The sequence below is a fragment of the Ranitomeya variabilis genome, chromosome 1, assembly GCF_051348905.1.
Source record: "Ranitomeya variabilis isolate aRanVar5 chromosome 1, aRanVar5.hap1, whole genome shotgun sequence".
Lineage (NCBI taxonomy): Eukaryota > Metazoa > Chordata > Amphibia > Anura > Dendrobatidae > Ranitomeya > Ranitomeya variabilis.
This window is the reverse complement of record NC_135232.1, coordinates 78,038,327-78,064,624: the sequence shown is the minus strand read 5'-3', so window position 1 is coordinate 78,064,624 and position 26,298 is coordinate 78,038,327. Positions and strand designations below refer to the sequence as shown.

Below are 26,298 nucleotides of genomic sequence, written 5' to 3'. Positions count from 1 at the left end.
GATGTCTTCCAGGAACAATTAATACATGGATGGATATCTGGGAAGGTGACTGCCTGAGATTAATGTATCATTTATGTTACGATGTTACAGCTATGATACGGTAACATTTGTAAGAACCCAGATGTGATGATCCAGTACATGCACATACAGAGCTTTCTACACATTTATGCAGGGCTTAATGTAGACAAACACAGTGATTATTATTATTAGAGATTAGCAAGCGCTAAAATGTTCAGATGCTCGTTACTCAAAATAAGCAGTTCCTAATATTCACATGCTTGTTATTAACGAGTATAATGGGAGTCCATGGGAAATCCAAGCATTTTTCTGGCAGACCCTACAAAGTGGTCTGGGCGGCAGTGAAAATTTTGAAATGGATGGAAAAGGTGCTGAGTGGAAGGAGAACAGCATGGGGAAGACCCCTGGAAGCATCTGACTCCCAAAATGCTGCTGAGAACAATGGTGTCACACTTTTACTCCACTTTAAAGACCATCAATCCAACATTCAAGATCAATGAGAAAATGGAGTTTACAGGAAAAAAGTTAAGACACATTATTTCCTGTATAATGACTTGCATGTAAGGCAATATTTAAAAAGGATTTTTTAAAAACAACTTGAGTAAACCAAATTTAAATCTTGTACTAAACACTGGAAATTTCACCCTAATTTATAAAGGAAGCAAGAATGCCAAAACTGTGATGGAAGAGGGACTCAGATAAAAAGGATAAAAAGGATTTTTTTAAAACAACTTGAGTAAACCAAATTTGAATCTTGTATTAAACATTGGAAATTTCAGCCTAATTTATAATGGAAGCAAGAATGCCAAAATTGTGATGGAAGAGGGACTCAGATACACCCTGAATTAGACATAAAGGAGGGCCTCATACCATTTTGTTCAACTTGTCATGTAGTTGTTCTTCTAGACTCACAAAAGCTATGCATTAAGTGCAAAGCCTTCCAAAAATTACAAGCAGGGTCATCCATACACCATTGAAGGAACTAACTGCAGTACCTAAGTCAAATATTGTGAACAAAGTGTAGTTGTTGTACTCCTACACTCACAAAGGCTCTGCACACAGTGCAAAGTCATAAAAAAATTATTAGCAGGGTCATCTATATACTTTTGAAGTCAACAGCTGGAAGGTCTCATTTAAATATTAAGAAAATGTAGTTGATGTTCTCCTACATTCATAAAGGCTCTGAACAAAGCGCTAAGTCATGAAAAAATAAGGAGGGTCATTCAGTCATCCATAGACCGTCAAAGGCATCAACTGGCAGGCCTCATTCAAAAATTGAAGATTAAAATCACTTTATGTGCTTCTGTTATCTGGTGGTGTTTAAAATTTGTCCAACTGTAACGTGAGGGTCATGGGAAAAGCAGCGATGCATAAAGTCTGTCATGTGCCATGGTCCCTACAGCCAACACTTCCCTGTTTCCACCATGATGACTACTCTCTATGTCCTCCTCAGCCAATCAACGTAGGAGAGAAGCTTGTGTGGGTTCTAGCCTCTTTTCCGCTATCAGCTCCTGTTCCTGTGCCTCCTACTCCTCAGCCTTCACATCCTCATTGTTACCCAATCCACACCAAGCAGTTGAGATGAGGCTGGGCTGAGTAGTATCTCCCTGTCTCATGTCGTCCTCCGTCTTCACCTGGTCCGCATTCAAAGCTTCAAGATTAATAGTCAGCAGTGACTGTTTAAGTATGCACAGAAGCGGGATCATTGTGCTGATGGTGGCGTCATCACCGCTCACCATCTTTGTGGAGTTCTCAAAGTTTTGAAAAACTGCACAAATATCAGACATTCATGCCGACTCTTCAGTTTTTATGTGTGGAGGCTGATAAGAATACCGATGGGAGTGTTGGAGTTGGTATTCCACATCTGCCTCTGCTGCTCACAAACCTGGAGTGTGGAGTTCCAGCGTGCCGTCACATTGCACACCAGTTGGTGAGCTGGCACTTGCATGCACTGCTGCAGTACTGCCAGGGCTTTGCCAGCTTTACCTGACTTGCGGAAATGGCTGCTGATGCAGCGTTCCTTGACCAGAAGCTCTTGCAAATATGGGTAGGTTTTCATAAACTGCTGAGCTACCAAGGTGAGCATGGAAGCCAAGCATGGTATGTGTGTGAGCTTGCCAAGCTTCACAGCCGCCAACAGGTTATGGCCATTAATCACACATGACCATGCTTGGTTGTAGGTTCAGTGGCGAGAGCCACAGATCTGTCTGGTCTGTTAATCATTTCAATAACTGTGCCATGGTGTGTGGTTTGTCTCTTAGACAAATTAGCTCCAGCAGAGCCTGTTGTCGCTTCACTGAGGCAATGCTGCATAGCCCCAAGCCGATGTCTGTTCTGAAATTGCTCTGAGATCTTGTCCTGGTATGTGGCTCCCCCTGTCCTGTCCTGGAATGTGTGGCTCCCCCTGTTGTATGCATGGCTCCCCCAGTGCAGCATTGCTCAGCTTCCCCGGTCCCGCATTGCTTAGCTCCCCCAGTCCTGCATTGCTTAGCTCCCCCGGTCCCACATTGCTCAGCTCTCCCGATCCCACATTACTCAGCTCCCCAGGTCCGCATTGGTAAGCTCCCCCGGTCCCGTATTGCTCAGCTCCCCAGGTTCCCCATTCCTCAGCTCCCCCGGTCCGCATGGCTCGGCTCCCCCATCCCCCATGGCTCGGTTCCCCCATGACGTGGTTGTATGCATGGCTCACATTGTCCTCCCTTCCCGTCACACTCACCCTCCTCGCACCTGCATCTCCATTGTCCCGGCGCCGGTGCCTCTCCTCTGCTCAGCGGTCACGTGGCACCGCTCATAAATGTAATGAATATGCGCTCCATGCCTATGGAAGTGGAGACATGATCCATATTCATTACCTTAATGAGCGGTATGTGACCGCTCAGCACAGGAGGGGAGAGCCGCCGGCGCTAGGAAAACGGAGATGCAGCGACGGTGGGTAAGTATGATCTCTTCTGTTAGCCGGCGGCTGCAGCTGTCACTTTGCCACAGCCACCGGCTCCTGTCACTCACTGCTCCGCTGCCCCCCTTCCCCCGCCGGCTTTTTGGACTTTGACTTGTGTAAAAGCCGAGGGGGGCATTTTCAGCATAAAAAAATTGTGCTGAAAATCTTGGCTTATACACGAGTATATATGGTAATTTCATGCTATCACTATGTGTTCTTTCTTTAGGAGTGTGAATGAGATCCTCTGCATCTCCTTGGCATCAATTCCACAAGACTTCTCAGGTTCTCTGTGGTTATAACATGGTACCAGGAACTGATAACAGCTGCAATCAATGCCTGTTTGTTGCTCGGTCGCTTACTAAAAACCACTCGATTTAATCTTGACCACAGATTTTCGATAGATTTCAGATCAGGACTGCTTCCTGGCCATGAAAGCACAGAAATTTGTTTGCTTTCAAACCATTTTAAACATTGCCTTGCAGTGTGACATGGCGCTCCATCCTGTTGAAAATAATTTCGGTCTTTTCCTGGCCAAGGTCATGGTGATGGGATGAGCTTTGGTTCAAGGACATCATGAATATATTTCAAAGCATTTATAGTTCCCTCAAGGATCTGTAATCTCCCAATTCCATGCCAGGACATACATCCCCATATCATAACACTCTCAGGATGTTTCATTGTAGCTATAATACACTCTGGAACACAGTCTTCCTTTTGCCTTCTCTGAACAGAACGCACTCCGTCACTACCAAAAATTGATATTCTCGTTTCATCGCTCCAGATTACTTTCTTCCAATCTTCAGTTCTACAGCTAAGATGTTGTTTGACCCAGGAAATTCTCTTACGTTTCTGATTTAGGAATGGCTTTTTCCTTGGTGTTCGCGCTCTCAGACCGGCATCAAGTAATCGGCGACGTACTGTTCTGTCCAACACCGAAATTCTTCCATCGTGTAAGAAGTGGTTGAGTTCTTTGGCTGGTGCTGTTCTGTATGCAAGGCTAACCTAACAACAGTGGCGTAACTACAAAGTTATGGGCCCCGGTGCGAACTTCCAAATGGGGCCCCCCCCTGCAGCCCTGCCATACAACTCAATGTAACCCCCATAAAATACAACGCAGCCCCCCTCATAGTATAATGCAGCCCCTCCATACAGGGGCAGTGAGAAAGACACAAGCAAATGGTGACGAGGGGGCAGGGGAGAGGGCACAAGGGGGCTAGAGGAGACAGGCACAAGGGTAACATAGGGGGGCTAGGGAGCAAGGAAGACAGGCACAAGGGGACACATGGGGGCTAGGAGGCAGGGGAGAAGGTTACAAGGGGACTAGTGGGCAAGGGAGCCTGACACAAGGAGCACACGGGGACAAGTGGGCAAGGGAGACTGACACAAGGGGCACACGGGGACTAGTGGACAAGGAATACAAGCACAAGGGGACACAGGGACAAGTGGGAAAGGGAGACTGACACACAGGGACTAGTGGGCAAGGGAGACTGACACAAGCACAAGGGGACAAAGGAGACTGACACAAGAACAAGGGGACAAAGGAGACAGGCACATGGGGACACACAGGGACTAATGGGCAAGGGAGACTGGCACACGGGGACAAGGGACACAAGCATAAGGGGACAAGGAAGACAGGCTCAAGGGGACACACGGGCCCCTGACCTGCCAGAGCCACTTGCAGCGGCGACCGCTGCGACTGTGGTAATTACGCCCCTGCCTCATACACACACACACACTACAGATATCACACACACACACACTACGATATCACACACACACACACACACACACACACACACACACACACACACACTACAGATATCACCCACACACACACTACAGATATCACACACACACACACTACAGATATCACACACACACACACACACACACACATACTACAGATATCTCACACACACACACACACACACACACACATACTACAGATATCACACACACACACACACACACACACTACAGATATCACACACACTACAGATATCACACACACATACTACAGATATCACACACACACACACATACTACAGATATCACACACACACATACTACAGATATCACACACACACACACACACACACACACACACACCAGATACCAGCTCATATACACAACTCACAATCTCCTCTCTGGTACAGTGGTGGCTGATGTAAATCGGCTGCAGCTCTTCAGCTTCTCCTGACTAAGCGGCTCTGTCCCGCACCTCCCCCCTGCTCTCACCTTCTGTCCCGGGGCTGCAGAGCAGAAGCTGACAGTCTCGCCATGATGACTGGAGCTGCTTCCTGTCTCTCATGTGCCCCGGCTGCCCCCTCCCCCTAGATACGCCTCGGACTGTTGCCGTGCAGGAGGAATCTCCTGCACTGCAACATGGTGTTGGGTGCCTCTGACCTGCCGGGCCCGGGCCTCTGACCTGCCGGGCCCGGGCCCCTGACCTGCCAGGCCCGGTCGCACTGGCGACCGCTGCGACCGCGGTAGTCACCCCTGCCTAACAATTCTTCTGTCTGTTTTTGGAGTTGTTGCCTTTCTTCTTCCTCTTCCACTCTTAGTTTTGATGATGCAACTAACAGTAAAATGTGAACAACAGCTTTTGCATTCCAGAAGCAGTGACTCCATCAAACATCATCCTAGCAAATTCCCTGAAACTGTATCCCTCCTTTCTCAAAACAATAGCCGTAGCTCTCTTTTTTGGAGACCAATCAGACCTCTTTGTGGCTGGCATGATTAAAATCTAAAAAAAACAATAACTCAGGAGTTTGTGAGCTCAAAATAGACATTTATAATTATTCAGTTAAAAAAAATTAAATTTAAATATTAATAAAATAAAAGAAATACAAATTGTCAATAGTTTGTAAAGAAATGAAAGCCTGTAGGACCTATACTGAAAGGATCAAGTGACGACTGTAGCTTTAAAACACTATTTTTAATTTAATGCGGACATAAAGACAGGTTAACATATAACTAAAAATGTATGTATTTTACTCACAGAGAACGAAGTCCAGTATTTCTTGTCAAAATTATGAAAACTACCGACAAAATATCAAAAGCAAGTCTCCTGATATCTTTAGTAACAGATTGCGTGCCTGGGCTATAAATATAATTACATAATCAAGCAAGTAAGATCGCCGAAAGTTCCAGAAGCCTCGGAAATTATTAAAAACTTCAAGTGTATCCACAATTTTGGCCACTACTGTATAGACATACACAGCGTCAGACTGGAGCACCTTGGGCCCACCAGAGAAAATCATTCTTGGGGCCCACTATATAGCTACATAGAAATAAATACAAGACCACCAATTGTGTGGTAAAATACTATAATATCAGGTTATAATATAAGGTAGTACACGTCTTAATTATGTAGTAGGGGTTGAGGTAGCCCCCCTCATAGAATATAATGTAGCCCCTCATCGCAAATAATGCAGTTCCCCATAGAATTTAATGTAGCCCCCCCATAGAATACAATGCAACCAGCCTCAGAGTATAATGCAGCCCCCCCTAGGGTATAATGTAGCCTCCTTAGAGTTTAGTGCAACCCCCTCATAAGATATAATGCAGCCCCCCCATAGAATATAATGTAGCCCCCTCATAGGGTATAATGCAGCCCCCTTTAAATAGTATAATACAGCCCCCCCACAGAATAGAATGTAGCCCACTCAGAGTATAATACAGACCCTCATAAGGTATAATGCAGTCCCTTCATGGAATATAATGCAGCACCCCACAGAATATAATGTAGCCCCTTCATAGGGTATCATGCTGCCACCCCCCCTCATAGGGTGTCATACTGCCCCCCCTCATAGGGTATCATGCTCCCCCTCTCATAGGGTATCATGCTGCCCCCCCTCATAAGGTATCATGCTGCCCACCTTCATAGGGTATCATGCTGCCCTCCATAGGGTATTATGCTGCCCCCATAGGGTATTATGCTGCCCCCTCATATGGTATCACGCAGCTCCCCCCATAGGATATCATGCAGCTCCCCCATAGAGTTTCATGCAGCTCACCCCCCATAGGGTATCATGCAGCTCACCCCCCATAGGGCATCATGCATCCCCCCCCATAGGGTATCATGCAGCTCACCCCCCCTTCCATAGGGTATCATGCAGCTCATTCCCCCCATAGGGTATCACTCCCTCCATAGGGTATCAGGCAGCTCACTCCCCCATAGGGTATCAGGCAGCTCACTCCCCCATAGGGTATCAGGCAGCTCACTCCCCCATAGGGCATCATGCAGCTCACCCTCCCCATAGGGTATCATTCACCTCACCCCCCTTCCATAGGGTATCATGCAGCTCACCCTTCCCCCATAGGGAATCATGCAGCTCCTCACTCCCCCCATAAGGCATCATGCAGCTCACCCCCTCATACAACCAGGACTCACTGAAAAAAAACAAACCACAATACTCACCTCTCCTCCTCCTCGCTCCCACGGCGGCGGCTCTACTCCAATGTCAGGAACTGCGCTGCCGTTGGCCTCGCACACAGCAGGTACGCAATGAAGTGACGTCATCGCGTACCCGTTGTGTGTCAGCGGCGAGGGGAATGATGGGCGAGGGAGTGTCATCTGATGCTCCCTCTTCCATTAGACTGCGGTGCACACTGGGGGGCAGCACTGATGCCGGGTCTCCCTGGCTTATGGCTCCATAGTGGCTGCATGGGCTGGGGAGCCCCTGGGGTGAAGGGGCACTGATAGTGGGCAGTGTTAGCTGCAGCATGCTGCAAATACTGCCCGCTATTAAAATGAAATGAATTCACTCTTCTCCTCGCCCATGGGGTGTGGGGAAGCGTGAATATTCATTTCACTTTAACAGCGGGGACAGGCTTAGGCTTCCTGCCACCCGCTGCTGCTCCGCTGGCACCGGGGGCCCCATAGCAGCTGTGTGGTGTGCCGCTATTAGCAACACCCCACTGGCTGGGGGCCCCTGGAGCAGCGGGGGCCCTAGGCAGCTGCTGGCACTGTATGCCAGGAGATGTCAGGGCCTGGGCCCACCGGAGAATCCTCAGGTTCTACGGTGGCTCAGTCCGACCCTACACATACACAGCTCTACGGATTACACTTACCTCTACAGGCATCCTACATCCATGTTTTTCATGAGTAGTTTAAGATCAGGTGTAAAGTTGTCTTCTTATTGCATCCTCCATCTTTCATGTTCCTTACAGGCATGTGACCTATGACAACATGGAAAGCCCTAAGTGTAAATTAAAAAAAATCTAAAGAAGCATCAATTAGTCCACTGTGAAAAAAATAATTTAATTGCAGAATGGCAAAAAAGCTGTCCTCCAGTAGGATAAAAAAACATTGTGATCACTATTAGGGATTACCGGACTCATGCAAGTTTGGGTTGTACAAAGTTCAGTTCGGGTACCAGAACCATACCCAAACTTGAACCAGAACCCAATCTCCATTGAAAACAATGGAGACCTGAAAAGGAAAATTCTCTCTTCCCCGGAACACCGAACATTAAAATGGACTTCCGGGAGAAGTTCGTGTGTGGAGTTTAGTATTGGAGACTAACTTTGAAGTTCAAGTTTTTCGGCCTATTATATCAACAGTGAGTCTCTCCCATACGCAGCCACGCTCATTTAGTAGAGGGCTCCGGTGTTTGCTGTCAGACAGCCATTACCACTCATGTTTGGCACGCACAGTAGATGCACACAGCTCTGCTGCCTGAACAGTCCATAAGCATACACAACACTGCTGGATAATACACATAAGGCTGTTAACTGGACCCATCAATACTGGCAAATTCTGTCCACATCAGGCTAACGTGTATGGAGAGAAAAAAAAACCATCACTGAAAAAGAAAAAATCAGCCATACTTGCAATACAGGCAGGCTGCCAATACCATATGTGCACCCACAGGCCAGTCACCCTATATTACCCGGCCACCACTGGAAACCCCCGGCCTGTACACTGCAAAAATGATGTACCATATATAATACATGAGGTATTGTTCGATACTTTCACCCAAATGCACAAGTTCGTCAGGGGTCCTCACTATCTTGCGAGTCCCTACTCTAAATTCAACAACAATTCACTGAAAGAAGGACTAAAATCAATATAAACGTCACTGAAAATGAAAAATCTGCCATACTTGCAATACCATGTCCAGACACAAATGCACAAACAGGATGCAGCCGGCCCACCATGATAGGTCTGACCTGTGTGCAATTAGAATACTAGGCAGCCCCCTCACAGATGTTTGGTGGGTTATTAAGTAGTTGTTTTCAGTATTTTGCCCCTGTGCTGCCCCCGCCTTCATCATAGGCGACCTGCTGCACTCTTTTTGTGCATTTGTGTCTGGACATGCTAGTATGGCTGATTTTTCTTTGCAATTTCATGTTTTCTTTCTTTTTTATTGTGCATGGCGGTTTTAAATCAACGTTAAACCCCATAAGCAGCCATTAAACTTGATTCAGGTTCTGGCCACAGCTCAGGCCCAGTGCATGAACATTTGGCTTGTATGGAGTTTTACGTGGTTTACTAGGAACCTCTTGTTATCCTTTTTTTTGTTCATCACAAGAGTGCAGTTGGAGCATCCATTTTTAATACTTTGGTGCTGTGTAGGACTTTTATCCCACTTACATAGGTTGTAAAAAGACCCAGTTCCATCAAGTTCAACCTTTCTCCACCAGTTATACGTTCTCTATCGCTAGATTATTTATATCCCACAATGCCATTTGTTAGGAGAAAAGCATTTAGCACTTTTTAAAGTGTTATAGTATCTCCCATGGGCGTGGAATAAGGTGAATATTAATTCTTCTTAAGTAGCGGCACACCTGCCTCCCGGCAGCTGCAGGAAGGCTCCGGCTGTGCACACTAGTAAAGAGCAATGAACATTAACTGCTCTCCGCACACACAGTCCTGGCATGCAGAGCAGTGAGCATTCTGGCAGCTGCCATTTGGCAGTCCCTGCCATGCGCTATTTACAAGCATAAAGCAGCTGCTGGCATCGGAAAAAGTTGCTGCGATGAAGCGCAGGGAAGGTAAGTGTAATTTTTTTTGTATGTTTTCTGATGGGTCCATGCATACCAGGATGGGGGTGGGAGCCAATCATACAAGGATAAGGATGGGGCTATGCATACCAAAACTGGGATGGGGGCCAATCATACCAAGATGCTAATAAAGTGAAATAAATATTCATTGCCCTCCTCGCCCATGGGCGTGGAATGCAGTGAATATTCATTGTTCTTTAGCAGCGGGCACAGGAGTTAGGCTGGTTTCAGACTTGCATTCGGCAGGGCTGCGGATGAAAGCCTTCTTCCTCTGTTAAGCCCCGTCCACTGTCGCGCCTCTTCCTTCAGCTCTGCCTATGTCTGTATGCATCCTGCGTACCCTATCTTTAACATTGGGTACGCAGGCCATGCGGATGTATGCGGATGCCTCTGCATGCGTCGTTTTGATGCTGTGCTGACCAGCATTGAACGCAACATGTTGCATTATGTTGCTGTCGGCGCAGCTTCAAAAAGACACATGCGGAGGCATCCGCATGAATCCGCATGGCCTGCGTACCCAATGTTAAAGATAGGGTACTGTTATGATCCTAGTGGCAAGGATCGCAAATCTGACTAGCTAAGAAACTGAACCGACGACTAGCTCTGGGGAAGTGGTAACTGAATTGACCGCAACCTGATCCTATCCGCAAACAACTATAAGTAGCCGTGGAACGTTACCTGGAAATCCTAGACGTCTCGTCACGGCCTGAGAAACTGACTATTCCTAGAGAGAAAGTAAGTCCTCACTTGCCTCAGAGAAATGACCCCCAAAGATATAGAAAAGCCCCCCACAAATATTAACGGTGAGTTAAGGGGAAAGCACAAACGCAGAGATGAAATAGATTTAGCAAATGAGGCCCACTAACACTAGATAGCAGAAAATAGGAAGAGAACTGTGCGGTCAATGAAAAACCCTATTCAAAATATCCACGCAGAGATTGCTCGAGCCCCCGCACCAACTAACGGTGCGGGGGAAGCAACTCCGTACCCCAGAGCTTACCAGCAGCAAGAAATCACATATTAGCAAGCTGGACTAAACTCATCATAAACAGAAATCATATTGCAGACAGATGAGCAAAAAATAATCAAACAGAACTTAGCTTCTCATGAAGAGACAGAAAACCAAGATAGTCAGGAGTAATCAGAATAGCACTGAATACATCGACAGCCGGCAACAAGTGGAGGTGAAGCAGAGCTAAATAGAAACCTCCCTAGAGAATAACGAGGCAGCTGATCCAGCCACAGACCCGCAAGATAACAAACAAAGCAACCAGGGGGAGCCCAAAAATAAAACTCACGCAATACCACCTGTGACCACAAGAGGGAGCCCGAAAACAGAGTTCACAACAGGGTACGCAGGATGCATGCAGACGTAGGCAGATCTGAAGGAAGAGGCGCAGCAGTGGGTGGGGCTTATTGGAGGAAGAAGGCTGCCATCTGCAGCCCTGCCGAACAATAGTGTGAAACTAGCCTTAGCCACAGTAGCCGGCTCCTGCCTCTGTGACCCGCTGCTCTGCCACTGTCGCTCCCCCACCACAGCCAGAGCCAGTACATCTGGACTATAAGGCTGCCATCACACTAGCAGTATTTGGTCAGTATTTTATATCAGTATGTGTAAGCCAAAACCAGGAGTGGAACAAATAGAGGAAAAGTATAACAGAAACATATGCACCACTTCTGTATTTATCACCCACTCCTGGTTTTGGCTTACAAATACTGATGTAAAATACTGACCAAATGCTGCTAGTGTGATGGCAGCCTAAGACGCACCCCCCATTTTCCTCCACATTTTTGAGGGAAAAAGTGCGTCTTATAGTCCGAAAAATACGGTACTATTTAAAATGTGGAGCCCAAAACTGTATTCTATATTCTATATGTGGCCTCACAAGTGATTGGCTTCTTCTCTAGGTCTCTAAGTCAGTGGAAACAAAGAATTAATATATGATCTTTTGCAATGTAATGTGTCTGTAAAACTATTGTTAATATAAAGTACAATCCCTACAAAATGTTTCTTTCTTGTACCTTTTTTATGTGATTTTTCATCTCCTTCTGCACCTCTGTGAATTCAACTTCACAGTGCTGAATTCTGGTTTCCTAAAGCTACACTTCCCAGCAGCAGACTACTACTTCTCAGTGCTTCAGGTCCCTCCCTTTGATCTCCTGTGTTCTTCCTGATAAAGGTGTATTGATCACATCATGGGTAACTTTTATTTATATGGACTCATTGATAGCTTTGAATGTAGTGACTGTAATCAACTATTTGACCTATATTCCTATATAAACTCCACATTTCATTTGTGGTTCACGTGGATCTTCAGAGCAAGGTCATATTCTCCTGCATGCAGAGCTGAGCATAAAATAGCTGAGCTGTGCTGCAACTTGGCTGTCAAGGCAATGAAGATACTGTGTGAGTGTCTGGTGGATGTTTTATTAGACAGAGGTCATATATTTTCCTTTCTTTCTAATTATACAGGGTCATTAAGTGCAAATGCAGATGGTATCTTTGGAATCTTCAGCACAGCATAGCTGGGCTGTGCTTACAACCCGACTGTCAGATGTTTTATTACACAGGTTCATCTGAGTAATGTCGACTGACAGCATCAGAACTACTGGAGTACGAATCCAGTGGCAAAGGAGGGTACAGAGAGCCCTAGAGAGTCATCATAGGGGCGATGATAGCGGCACATCAGTTCAGGCTTAAAATACTGTGCATTATGATTAATTCTGTTTGTACAGAATGCAGAGATCACATTATGATTTTGTGAATAGCCCCTTTAAATATGCACAGCTCTGGAAAAAATGAAGAGACCACCACATCAAAACCCTGTCATGGGCAGCCCAATCTCCAGACCTGAACCCCATTGAAAACCTCTGGAATGTAATCAAGAGGAAGATGGATAGTCATAAACCATCAAACAAAGAAGAATTGCTTACATTTTTGCGCCAGAATCAGTGTGAAAGACTGGTAGAAAGCATGTCAAGACGCATGAAAGCTGTGATTAAAAAATCATGGTCATTCCACAAAATATTGATTTCTGATCTCTTCCTGAGTTAAAACATTAGTATTGTTGTTTCTAAATGATTATGAACTTGTGAACTTGTTTTCTTTGCATTATTTGAGGTCTGAAAGTATTGTTTTTTGGTTTTTTTTTACCATTTCTCCTTTTCAGAAAAAAAAAATACAAAATGTTGTTAGAAGTGTATAAAATAAATGAACAATTTACATTTTACTCAAAAATATACATATAAAGAGAACTGAACATTCTGCAGTGGTCTCTTAATTTTTGCCAGAGCTGTATATACCGTATATACTTGAGTATAAGCCGACCCGAGTATAAGCCGACCCCCTAATTTTGCCACAAAAAACTGGGAAAACTTAATGACTCGAGTATAAGCCTAGGGTGGAAAATGCAGCAGCTACTGGTAAATTTCAAAAATAAAATAGATACCAATAAAAGTTAAATCAATTGAGACATCAGTAGTTTAAGTGTTTTTGAATATCCTTATTGAATCAGGAGCCCCATATAATGCTCCATACAGTTTATGATGGCCCCATAAGATGCTCCATATTAAAATATGCCCCATATAATGCTGCACAAATGCGGATTATGACCCCATAAGATGCTCCATACAGACATTTGCCCCGCATAATGCTCCACAAATGTGGATTATGGCCCCATAAGATGCTCCATACAGATATTTGCCCCCATATCATGCTGCACATGGCCACATACAGATGCCCTATACAAATATTTGCCCCATATCATGCTGCACATGGCCACATAAGATGCCCCATACAGATATTTGCCCCATATAATGCTGCACATGGCCACATAAGATGCTCCATACAGATATTTGCCCCATATAATGCTGCACAGGGCCACATATGATGCCCCATTCAGATATTTGCCCCATATTATGCTGCACATGGCCACATAAGATGCCCCAAACATATATTTACCCCCGTATCATGCTGCACATGGCCCCATACAGATGCCCCATACAGATATTTGCCCCCATATCATGCTGCACATGGCCACATACAGATGCCCTATACAGATATTTGCCCCATATCATGCTGCACATGGCCACATAAGATGCCCCATACAGATATTTGCCCCCATATCATGGTGCACATGGCCACATAAGATGCCCCATACAGATATTTGCCCCATATGCTGTTGCTGCGATTAAAAAACTAAAAAAATTACATACTCACCTCTCCGGCCCCCGGCACTTGCTATATTCACCTGCTCCCCGTTCCACCGCTGACCGCCTCTGTGTCTTCCCATCCTCTGCACCGACGTTCAGGAAGAGGGCGGCGCGCACTAATCGTGTCACCGCGCCCTCTGACCGGAGCGTCACTGTGGAAGACACAGCGGCGCCGACGGTGGAACGAGGACCAGGTGAATATCGCGCACTGCCCCGTCATACTCACCTGCTACCGCCGAGGTCCCTTCACGTCTGTTCCCCGGCGCCGCATTTTCTTCCTGTACTGAGCGGTCACCGTTACCGCTCATTACAGTAATGAATATGCGGCACCACCCTTATGGGAGGCGGAGCCACATATTCATTACTGTAGTGAGCGGTACCATGTGACCGCTCAGTACAGGAAGAAACTGAAGCGCCGGGAAGCAGGGACCTGCAGGGAGCGCGCCAGGAGTAGGTGAGTATTATTAGACAGCCCCCGCTCCCCTCCCCTGCCGACCCCTGGGTATGACTCGAGTATAAGCCGAGAGGGGGACTTTCAGCCCCCCCAGTAATGTAAATTAGATGTTTATTTTTTTTTCAAATAATCCTTGTGTCGTATGTGCATTGTAATTATTATATGTGTGAAAATAATAGTGTAGTTTCCAGGCAGTTTTGAGTAGCTCCAAGGTTAAAGCTGAGAAAAAATATATATGTATATATGTTTTTATTGTTTACAGGCTTTTTACTTTTTATAATGTAATATTTTATAGATTTTGCTTATTGATACCTTGCAGATAACACGTATGTATCCAGTTCAGAGAATGATGAAGATGTGTTAGTTACCACAGAACCCATCCCAGTCATTTTCCACAGGATAACAGGTAAGACATGTGGATTTGTCATTTTTAGTGAATCTCTGAATCTTAGTTTCTTGATCCATTTTGATCAATGGTAAGTGGTAGGGTTAGAGCTGAAATCACTGACGGAGATCACTTCACATTTGGCCAGTAGCATAATGGGTGACACTCACCAAAATTAGTGCAAGAAAACATGCAGTTGCCCATAACTGCAAACTGCGTAACAACCATGGCCATAGTCCCGATATATGATGTATGTGGTGCAAAGACCATCTTGTGCCACCAGTGTCATACAGATGGTGCCAAGCAAAGAGGGAGGGAGCTGGTTAAAGCTGCTCCGCGACAAGGCAGGGAGATGGTGAAAGCTTCTCTGCTGCTGTGCAATATATCCAGTAGAGTTGATCAAAACAATTTGCAGAGCCCCACTAACCTCCTCGTACGTGCCGCCATCCCTAACACCTGTGTGAATTGTGCCGTAATGATGACATTGCACCTGACTTACTTATCAGATGAGGAAGGAGGAGGTTCAAAGGACTCGGGTGCGACGGTCAAAAACTACAGACTTTCCACTGGACTAAGAATAGAACAAAAAAAAAAATTAAACATCTCTCCTGAATCTCCTAAGCAATATGTGCAAAAAACAAACAAACCATGAACAATAGATTTATAGTGATCATTGCACAAAGCAAATATAAACCTAAGTATGAGCTGATGGCTATAATAATCTTATGACTATAACAGCAATAGACCTAATGTATTTGACCTCCACGTTAGCAGTAGAACTGAACAACTTTGGCAGAAGAACATTATGATATTTTCTGAGCGGTAATGAACCAGATACAACAGTGGCAAGTTGCCCTTTGGTCAATTCTAATTCTTAAGATATATTTTCTTTTTCTTTCCCTCTTCATTTTTCTTTTTTTCCAAAATTTTAAAGGAACTTTTTCCGTAGGAACAACCCTCCGAAGCTGAATAAAAGGATACCTTGATATCTGCGATCTGATGTCTTACTCCCAGGAAATCCATATTTTTCTTATATGTAAATGAGCTTTTAAGATCTATTGACCAGACATACAGTGATATATAACACCAATACAAACCTTCTATCCAAATGTAAAAAAAAAAAAACCAGGGAAGGAAGAAAAGAACTACAATAAACACCAAAAAAGGAATAACCATTCCCAAGATGGGTTAAAAATACATTTTTATTAAACAATTTCATAAATACATAATAATAATCATCATATAAATAATACAATAGATATAACACAAAAGGGAATCCATTAAAACAGGAACAGGAATAAAAGTGGGACACCTGGAAATAGCAAAGCAGAATGCAAACAACACCACAATACTAATATAAATTATCTGCTTCCAAAGGGGTATAATGTGTCTATATATATATATATATATATATATATATATATATATATATATATATATATATATATATATATACAGTTAGGTCCATATATATTTGGACAGAGACAACATTTTCTAATTTTGGTTATAGACATAACCACAATGAATTTTAAACAAAACAATACAGATGCAGTTGAAGTTCAGACTTTCAGCTTTCATTTGAGGGTATCCACATTAAAATCGGATGAAGGGTTTAGGAGTTTCAGCTCCTTAACCCCTTCACCCCCAAGGGTGGTTTGCACATTAATGACTGGGCCAATTTTTACAATTCTGACCACTGTCCCTTTATGAGGTTATAACTCTGGAACGCTTCAACGGATCTTGGCGATTCTGACATTGTTTTCTCGTGACATATTGTACTTCATGATAGTGGTAAAATTTCTTCTATATAACTTGCGTTTATTTGTGAAAAAAACGAATATTTGGCGAAAATTTTGAAAATTTCGCAATTTTCCAACTTTGAATTTTTATGCCCTTAAATCACAGACATATGTCACGCAAAATACTTAATAAGTAACATTTCCCACATGTCTACTTTACATCAGCACAATTTTGGAACCAAAATTTTTTTTGTGACGGAGTTATAAGGGTTAAAAGTTGACCAGCAATGTCTCATTTTTACAACACCATTTTTTTTTAGGGACCACATCTCATTTGAAGTCATTTTGAGGGGTCTATATGATAGAAAATACCAAAGTGTGACACCATTCTAAAAACTGCACCCCTCAAGGTACTCAAAACCACTTTCAAGAAGTTTATTAACCCTTCAGGTGTTTCACAGGAATTTTTGGAACGTTTAAATAAAAATGAACATTTAACTTTTTTTCACACAAAATTTATTTCAGCTCCAATTTGTTTTATTTTACCAAGGGTAACAGGAGAAAATAGACTCCAAAATTTGTTGTACAATTTGTCCTGAGTACGCTGATACCCCATATGTGGGGGTAAACCACTGTTTGGGCGCATGGCAGAGCTCGGAAGGAAAGGAGCGCCATTTGACTTTTCAATGCAAAATTGACTGGAATTGAGATGGGACGCCATGTTGCATTTGGAGAGCCCCTGATGTGCCTAAACATTGAAACCTCCCACAAGTGACACCATTTTGGAAAGTAGACCCCCTAAGGAACTTATCTAGATGTGTGGTGAGCACTTTGACCCAACAAGTGCTTCACAGAAGTTTATAATGCAGAGCCGTAAAAATAAAAAATCATATTTTTTCACAAAAATTATCTTTTCGCCCCCAATTTTTTATTTTCCCAAGGGTAAGAGAAGAAATTGGACCCCAAAAATTGTTGTGCAATTTGTCCTGAGTACGCTGATACCCGATATGTGGGTGTAAACCATTGTTTGGGCGCAGGGCAGAGCTCGGAAGGGAAGGAGCGCCATTTGACTTTTCAATGCAAAATTGACTGGAATTGAGATGGGACGCCATGTTGCGTTTGGAGAGCCCCTGATGTGCCTAAACATTGAAACCCCCCACAAGTGACACCATTTTGGAAAGTAGACCCCTTAAGGAACTTATCTAGATGTGTGTTGAGCACTTTGACCCAACAAGTGCTTCACAGAAGTTTATAATGCAGAGCCGTAAAAATAAAAAATCATATTTTTTCACAAAAATGATCTTTTCGCCCCCATTTTTTTATTTCCCCAAGGGTAAGAGAAGAAATTAGACCACAAAAGTTGTTGTGCAATTTGTCCTGAGTACGACGATACCCCATATGTGGGGGTAAACCACTGTTTGGGCGCATAGCAGAGCTCGGAAGGGAAGGAGTGCTATTTTACTTTTCAATGCAAAATTGACTGGAATTAAGATGGGATGCCATGTTGCGTTTGGAGAGCCCTTGATGTGCCTAAACATTAAAACCCCCCACAAATTACACCATTTTGGAAAGTAGACCCCCTAAGGAACTTATCTAGATGTGGTTTGAGAGCTTTGAACCCCCAATTGTTTCACTACAGTTTATAACGCAGAGCCGTGAAAATAAAAATTCCTTTTTTTTTCACAAAAATGACTTTTTAGCCCCCAGTTTTGTATTTTCACAAGGGTATCAGGATAAATTGGACCCCAAAAGTTGTTGTCCAATTTGTCCTGAGTACGCTGATACCCCATATGTGGGGGGGAACCACTGTTTGGGCGCATGACAGAGCTCGGAAGGGAAGGAGCGCCATTTGGAATGCAGACTTAAATGGATTGGTCTGCAGACGTCACGTTGCATTTGCAGAGCCCCTGATGTACCCAAACAGTACAAACCCCCCACAAGTGACCCCATATTGGAAACTATACCCCCCAAGGAACTTATCTAGATGTGTTGTGAGAACTTTGAACCCCCAAGTGTTTCACTACAGTTTATAACGCAGAGCCGTAAAAATAAAAATTCTTTTTTTTTTCACAAAAATGATTTTTTTAGCCCCTAGTTTTGTATTTTCACAAGGGTATCAGGATAAATTGGACCCCAAAAGTTGTTTTCCAATTTGTCCTGAGTACGCTGATACCCCATATGTGGGGGGGAACCACTGTTTGGGCGCATGACAGAGCTCGGAAGGGAAGGAGCGCCATTTGGAATGCAGACTTAAATGGATTGGTCTGCAGGCGTCACGTTGCATTTGCAGAGCCCCTGATGTACCCAAACAGTACAAACCCCCCACAAGTGACCCCATATCGGAAACTAGACCCCCCAAGGAACTTATCTAGATGTGTTGTGAGAACTTTGAACCCCCAAGTGTTTCACTACAGTTTACAACGCAGAGCCGTGAAAATAAAAAATCTTTTTTTTCCCACAAAACTTATTTTTTGGCCCCCAGTTTTGTATTTTCCCAAGGGTAGCAGGAGAAATTGGACCCCAAAAGATGATGTCCAATTTGTCCTGAGTACGCTGATGCCCCATATGTTGGGGTAAACCCCTGTTTGGGCACACGGGAGAGCTCTGAAGGGAAGGAGCACTGTTTTCCTTTTTCAACGCAGAATTGGCTGGAATTCAGATCGGATGCCATGTCCTGTTTGGAGAGCCCCTGATGTGCCTAAACAGTGGAAACCCCCCAATTATAACTGAAACCCTAATCCAAACACACCCCTTACCCTAATCCCAACAGTAACCCTAACCACTCCTCTAACCTCTAACTTGTTTTTGGAAGTGCATCTGAACAGCAAGGTGGATTGCTGTTGAGGGGAGATAGAGAGAAAAAAAAACAAAATCTATAAATCTTCAGCACAGCGAGTGTGAGCGAGCTGAGTGTGACCTGAGCGTAAGTGTGAACGGCGGTAAGTGTGTGACTTGTGATTCAGTGACTTTGGAATCAGGGAGTTTCCAAGGGAGGAATTGCTTCTGTTTTTTTTTTTTTTTTTAAATTAATACTTTGTATTTATTTTTAATTAGCGTTTCTCTGTGATGCAAACCCCATTAGGAAATGTGCTCCACAATTGTTAATGCCATCCAGTGCACATCTTGCCACATGTATGCAGTCCTTGACCAGCCGGTCGAGGGTGCATACTGCTGTGCGAGATGTGAGCACGTTGTGCATTTGGAAACCCAGATACTGGATCTAAATGTGCAGCTGGCAACACTGAGATCCATAGACAATATGGAGAGGAGTCTTCTGCTCACAGAGCAGACGCTCAATGGGATAGATGAGGGGGGGGATGGTAGGATGGAGCTGCAGGACAGTGTGGCAGTTAGCTGGGTGACAGACAGAAGGTGGGGTAGAGGGAAGAGTGCCAGGGAGGCTAGTCCTGATCTGGCACACCCCAATAAGTTTGCTAAGTTGGCAGATGAGGGGTGTGCCAGTACAGGGGTAGCACTGCTGCAGCCAGGCATGTCCTCTGAAAGCCGGAGGAGTGACTGCTCCAGTAAGGAGGGAAATAGGAGAGCAGGGCAGGCCAGACAGGTGCTGGTAGTGGGGGACTCAATTATTAGGGGAACAGATAGGGCAATCTGTCACAAAGACAGGGATCGTCGAACGGTGTGCTGCCTACCTGGCGCTCGAGTCCGACACATCGCTGATCGGGTGGACAGATTACTGGGAGGGGCTGGTGAGGACCCAGCGGTCATGGTGCACATTGGCACAAATGACAAAGTTAGAGGTAGGTGGAAGGTCCTTAAAGATGATTTCAGGGAATTAGGCTGCAAGCTGAAAGCAAGGACCTCCAACGTGGTATTTTCCGAAATACTGCCGGTACCACGTGCCACGCCAGAGAGGCAACGGGAGATTAGGGAGGTTAATAAGTGGCTCAAGAATTGGTGTAGGAAGGAGGGGTTTGGGTTCCTGCAGAACTGGGCCGACTTCTCAGTTGGCTACAGGCTCTACGCTAGGGACGGGCTGCACCTCAATGGGGAAGGTGCAGCTGTGCTGGGGGAGAAAATGGTTAGAAGGTTGGAGGAGTGTTTAAACTAGGGATTGGGGGGGAGGGTATTCATTTTATAGGAGGGGAAGATAGTGCAGATAGAGACCTGGGCACAAATAAGGAAGTTGGAGGTGGCGGTGGCATGGGGGGTGGGGTAAGAACAGTTAATAATTTAAGAAAGAATAGAGGTACAGAGAGGAACATCAAGTGCATGTATACTAATGCCAGAAGCCTCGCCAACAAAATGGATGAATTAGAACTAATGTTGTTGGAGCATAATTATGACATGGTGGGGATATCTGAAACATGGCTGGATGAGAGCCATGACTGGGCTGTTAACTTGCAGGGCTATAGCCTTTTCAGAAATGACCGTACAGATAAGCGAGGGGGAGGGGTGTGTCTATATGTAAAATCTTCCTTAAAACCCATCCTGCGTGATAATATAGGTGAATTTAATGAAAATGTAGAGTCCCTGTGGGTGGAGATAAGGGGAGGGGGAAAAAATAATAAATTACTGATAGGGGTTTGTTATAAATCTCCAAAAATAATGGAAGCAATGGAGAATATCCTCGTAAAGCAAATAGATGAAGCTGCGACTCAAGGAGAAGTCATTATTATGGGGGACTTCAACTACCCTGAAATAGATTGGGGAACAGAAACCTGCAGTTCCAGTAAAGGTAATCGGTTTTTGACAACTATGAGAGACAATTACCTTTCACAACTGGTTCAGGACCCAACAAGGAGGGGGGCACTGCTAGACCTAATATTAACCAACAGGCCAGACCGCATAGCAAATATAAGGGTTGGGGGTCACTTGGGGAATAGTGATCACAAAATAATAAGTTTTCATGTAGCCTTTAATAAGATGGGTAGTAGGGGGGTGACAAGGACACTAAACTTCAGGAGGGCAAATTTCCAACGGATGAGAGAGGATCTTGGTGCAATTAACTGGGACTATATCCTGAGACATAAAAGTACACAAAGAAAATGGGAGACGTTTATTAGCATCCTGGATAGGACCTGTGCACAGTATATACCGTATGGGAATAAACATACTAGAAATAGGAGGAAACCAATATGGCTAAATAAAGCTGTAAGGAGCTCAATAAATGACAAAAAGAAAGCATTTAGAGAATTAAAGGAAGTAGGTAGTGAGGAGGCATTAAATAAATATAGAAAATTAAATAAATTCTGTAAAAAGCAAATCAAGGCAGCAAAGATTGAGACAGAGAGACTCATTGCCAGAGAGAGTAAAAATAATCCCAAAATATTCTTTAACTATATAAATAGTAAGAAACTAAAAAATGACAGTGTTGGCCCCCTTAAAAATAGTCTGGGTGAAATGGTGGATGAGGATGAGGAAAAAGCCAATATGCTAAATGACTTTTTTTCATCAGTATTTACAAAAGAAAATCCCATGGCAGCCAATATGACTAGTGATAAAAATTCCCCATTAAATGTCACCTGCTTAACCCAGCAGGAAGTACAGCGGCGTCTAAAAATCACTAAAATTGACAAATCTCCGGGCCCGGATGGGATACACCCCCGAGTACTGCAGGAACTAAGTACAGTCATTGATAGACCATCATTTTTAATCTTTAAAGAGTCCATAATAACAGGGTCTGTACCACAGGACTGGCGTATAGCAAATGTGGTGCCAATATTCAAAAAAGGGGCAAAAACTGAACTCGGTAATTATAGGCCAGTAAGTTTAACCTCTACTGTGGGTAAAATCCTGGAGGGCATTCTAAGGGATGCTATACTGGAGTATCTGAAGAGGAATAACCTCATGACCCAGTATCAGCACGGGTTTACTAGGGACCGCTCATGTCAGACTAATTTGATCAGCTTCTATGAAGAGGTAAGTTCCGGACTGGACCAAGGGAACCCAGTGGACGTAGTGTATATGGACTTTTCCAAAGCTTTTGATACGGTGCCACACAAAAGGTTGTTACATAAAATGAGAGTAATGGGGATAGGGGAAAATATGTGTAAGTGGGTTGAGAGCTGGCTCAGGGATAGGAGACAAATGGGTGGTTATTAATGGAGCACACTCGGACTGGGTCGCGGTTAGCAGTGGGGTACCACAGGGGTCAGTATTGGGCCCTCTTCTTTTTAACATATTTATTAATGACCTTGTAGGGGGCATTCAGAGTAGAATTTCAATATTTGCAGATGACACTAAACTCTGTAGGGTAATCAATACAGGGGAGGACAATTTTATATTACAGGATGATTTATGTAAACTAGAAGCTTGGGCTGATAAATGGCAAATGAGCTTTAATGGGGATAAATGTAAGGTCATGCACTTGGGTAGAAGTAATAAGATGTATAACTATGTGCTTAATTCTAAAACTCTGGGCAAAATCATCAATGAAAAAGACCTGGGTGTATGGGTGGATGACAAACTCATATTCAGTGGCCAGTGTCAGGCAGCTGCTACAAAGGCAAATAAAATAATGGGATGTATTAAAAGAGGCATAGATGCTCATGAGGAGAACATAATTGTACCTCTATACAAGTCACTAGTTCGACCACACTTAGAATACTGTGCACAGTTCTGGTCTCCGGTGTATAAGAAAGACATAGCTGTACTGGAGCGGGTGCAGAGAAGAGCGACCAAGGTTATTAGAGGACTGGGGGGTCTGCAATACCAAGATAGGTTATTACACTTGGGGCTATTTAGTTTGGAAAAACGAAGACTAAGGGGTGATCTTATTTTAATGTATAAATATATGAGGGGACAGTACAAAGACCTTTCTGATGATCTTTTTAATCATAGACCTGAGACAGGGACAAGGGGGCATCCTCTACGTCTGGAGGAAAGAAGGTTTAAGCATAATAACAGACGCGGATTCTTTACTGTAAGAGCAGTGAGACTATGGAACTCTCTGCCGTATGATGTTGTAATGAGTGATTCATTAATTAAATTTAAGAGGGGACTGGATACCTTTCTGGAAAAGTATAATATTACAGGGTATGTACACTAGATTTCTTGATAAGGCGTTGATCCAGGGAACTAGTCTGATTGCCGTATGTGGAGTCGGGAAGGAATTTTTTTCCCCATGGTTGAGTTACTCTTTGCCACATGGGTTTTTTTTGCCTTCCTCTGGATCAACATGTTAGGGCATGTTAGGTTAGGCTATGGGTTGAACTAGATGGACTTAAAGTCTTCCTTCAACCTCAATAACTATGTAACTATGTAACTATAACCCAGACACACCCAACCCTATTCCCAACCGTAAATGTAATCCAAACCCTAACCCTATCTTTAGCCCCAACCCTAACTGTAGCCCCAACCCTTGCCCCAACCCTAGCCCTAACCCTAGCCCTAACCCTAGCAATAACCCTAGCCCTATCACTAGCCCTATCACTAGCCCTAACACTAGCCATAACACTAACCCTAGCCCTAACCCTAGCCCCAACCCTAGCCCTAACCCTAGCCCTAACCCTAGCCCCAACCCTAGCCCTAACCCTAGCCCTAACCCTAACCCTAGCCCCAACCCTAACCCTAGCCCTAACCCTAGCCCCAACCCTAGCCCTAACCCTAACCCTAGCCCTAACGCTTGCCCTCACCCTAACACTAGCCCTGACTCTAGTCCTAACTCTAGCCCTAACCCTAACCCTAACCCTAATGGGAAAATGGAAATAAATACATTTTTTAATTTTTGTATTTTTCCCTAACTAAGGGGGTGATGAAGGGGGGTTTGATTTACTTTTATAGCGAGTTTTTTATCGGATTTTTATGATTGGCAGCCGTCACACACTGAAAGACGCTTTTCATTGCAAAAAATATTTTTTGCGTTACCACATTTTGAGAGCTATAATTTTTCCATATTTGAGTTCACAGAGTCATGTGAGATCTTGTTTTTTGCGGGACGAGTTGACGTTTTTATTGGTAACATTTTCGGACACGTGACATTTTTTGATCGCTTTTTATTCCGATTTTTGTGAGGCAGAGTGATCAAAAACCAGCTATTCATGAATTTCTTTTTGGGGAGGCGTTTATACCGTTCCGCGTTTGGTAAAATTGATAAAGCAGTTTTATTCGTCGGGTCAGTACGATTACAGCGATATCTCATTTATATCTTTTTTTTATGTTTTGGCGCTTTTATACGATAAAAACTATTTTATAGAAAAAATAATTATTTTGGTATCGCTTTATTCTCAGGACTATAACTTTTTAATTTTTTTGCTGATGATGCTGTGTGGCGGCTTGTTTTTTGCGGGACAAGATGACGTTTTCAGCGGTACCATGGTTAGTTATATCAGTCTTTTTGATCGCGTGTTATTCCACTTTTTGTTCGGCGGTATGATAATAAAGCGTTGTTTTTTGCCTCGTTTTTTTTTTTTTTTTTTCTTACGGTGTTTACTGAAGGGGTTAACTAGTGGGGCAGTTTTATAGGTTGGGTCGTTACAGACGCGGCGATACTAAATATGTGTACTTTTATTGTTTTTTTTTAAAATTTAGCTAAAGAAATGTATTTATGGGAATAATAAATATATTTTTTTTTTCTTTATTTAGGATTTTTTTTTTTTTTTTTTTTATTTACACACGTGGAGATTTTTTTTTTTACTTTTTTACTTTGTCCCAGGGGGGGACATTACAGATCATTGATCTGACAGTGTGCACAGCACTCTGTCAGATCGACGATCTGCTGTGCAGGGCTGCAGGCTTACCAATCGCCTGCTCTGAGCAGGCACTCGGTAAGCCACCTCCCTCCCTGCAGGACCCGGATGCCGCGGCCATCTTGGATCCGGGACCTGCGGTGAGGAGGGAGGTAGGAGACCCTCGGAGCAACGCGATCACATCGCGTTGCTGCGGGGGTCTCAGGGAAGGCCGCAGGGAGCCCCCTCCCTGCGCGATGCTTCCCTATACCGCCGGCACACCGCGATCATGTTTGATCGCGGTGTGCCGGGGGTTAATGTGCCGGGGGTGGTCCGTGACCGCTCCTGGCACATAGTGCTGGATGTCAGCTGCAATATGCAGCTGACACCCGGCCGCGATCGGCCGCGCTCCCCCCGTGAGCGCCGCCGATCGGTGATGACGTACTATCCCGTCGGTGGTCATACGGGCCCACCCCACCTCGACGGGATAGTACGTCCGATGTCAGGAAGGGGTTAACATGTGCCACCCTGTTTTTAAAGGGACCAAAAGTAATTGGACAATTGACTCCAAGGCTGTTTCATGGACAGGTGTGGGCAATCCCTTCGTTATGTCATTCTCAATTAAGCAGATAAAAGGCCTGGAGTTGATTTGAGGTGTGGTGTTTGCATTTGGAAGGTTTTGCTGTGAAGTAAACATGCGGTCAAAGGAGCTCTCCATGAAACCCCTTCACAACAGCCAACCAAGTGAACAACACTCTCCAGGAGGTCGGCGTATCAATATCCAAATCTACCATAAAGAGATGACTGCATGAAAGTAAATACAGAGGGTTCACTGCACGGTGCAAGCCACTCATAAGCATCAAGAATAAAAAGGCTAGACTGGACTTTGCTAAAAAACATCTAAAAAAGCCAGC

At 44.3% G+C, this 26,298-nt stretch overlaps 1 protein-coding gene across 1 annotated transcript in view; it reads left to right on the top strand.

Moving 5' to 3' along the window:
* The window catches only part of PARP8 (poly(ADP-ribose) polymerase family member 8), a 377,448-nt gene that overhangs the window by 203,828 nt on the left and 147,322 nt on the right, over nucleotides 1-26,298 (top strand). Inside the window, exon 4 of the mRNA XM_077285314.1 lies at nucleotides 14,953-15,039. Within this exon, the coding sequence (XP_077141429.1) occupies nucleotides 14,953-15,039 (87 nt within the window). The remainder of the gene's footprint in view (nucleotides 1-14,952; nucleotides 15,040-26,298) is intronic.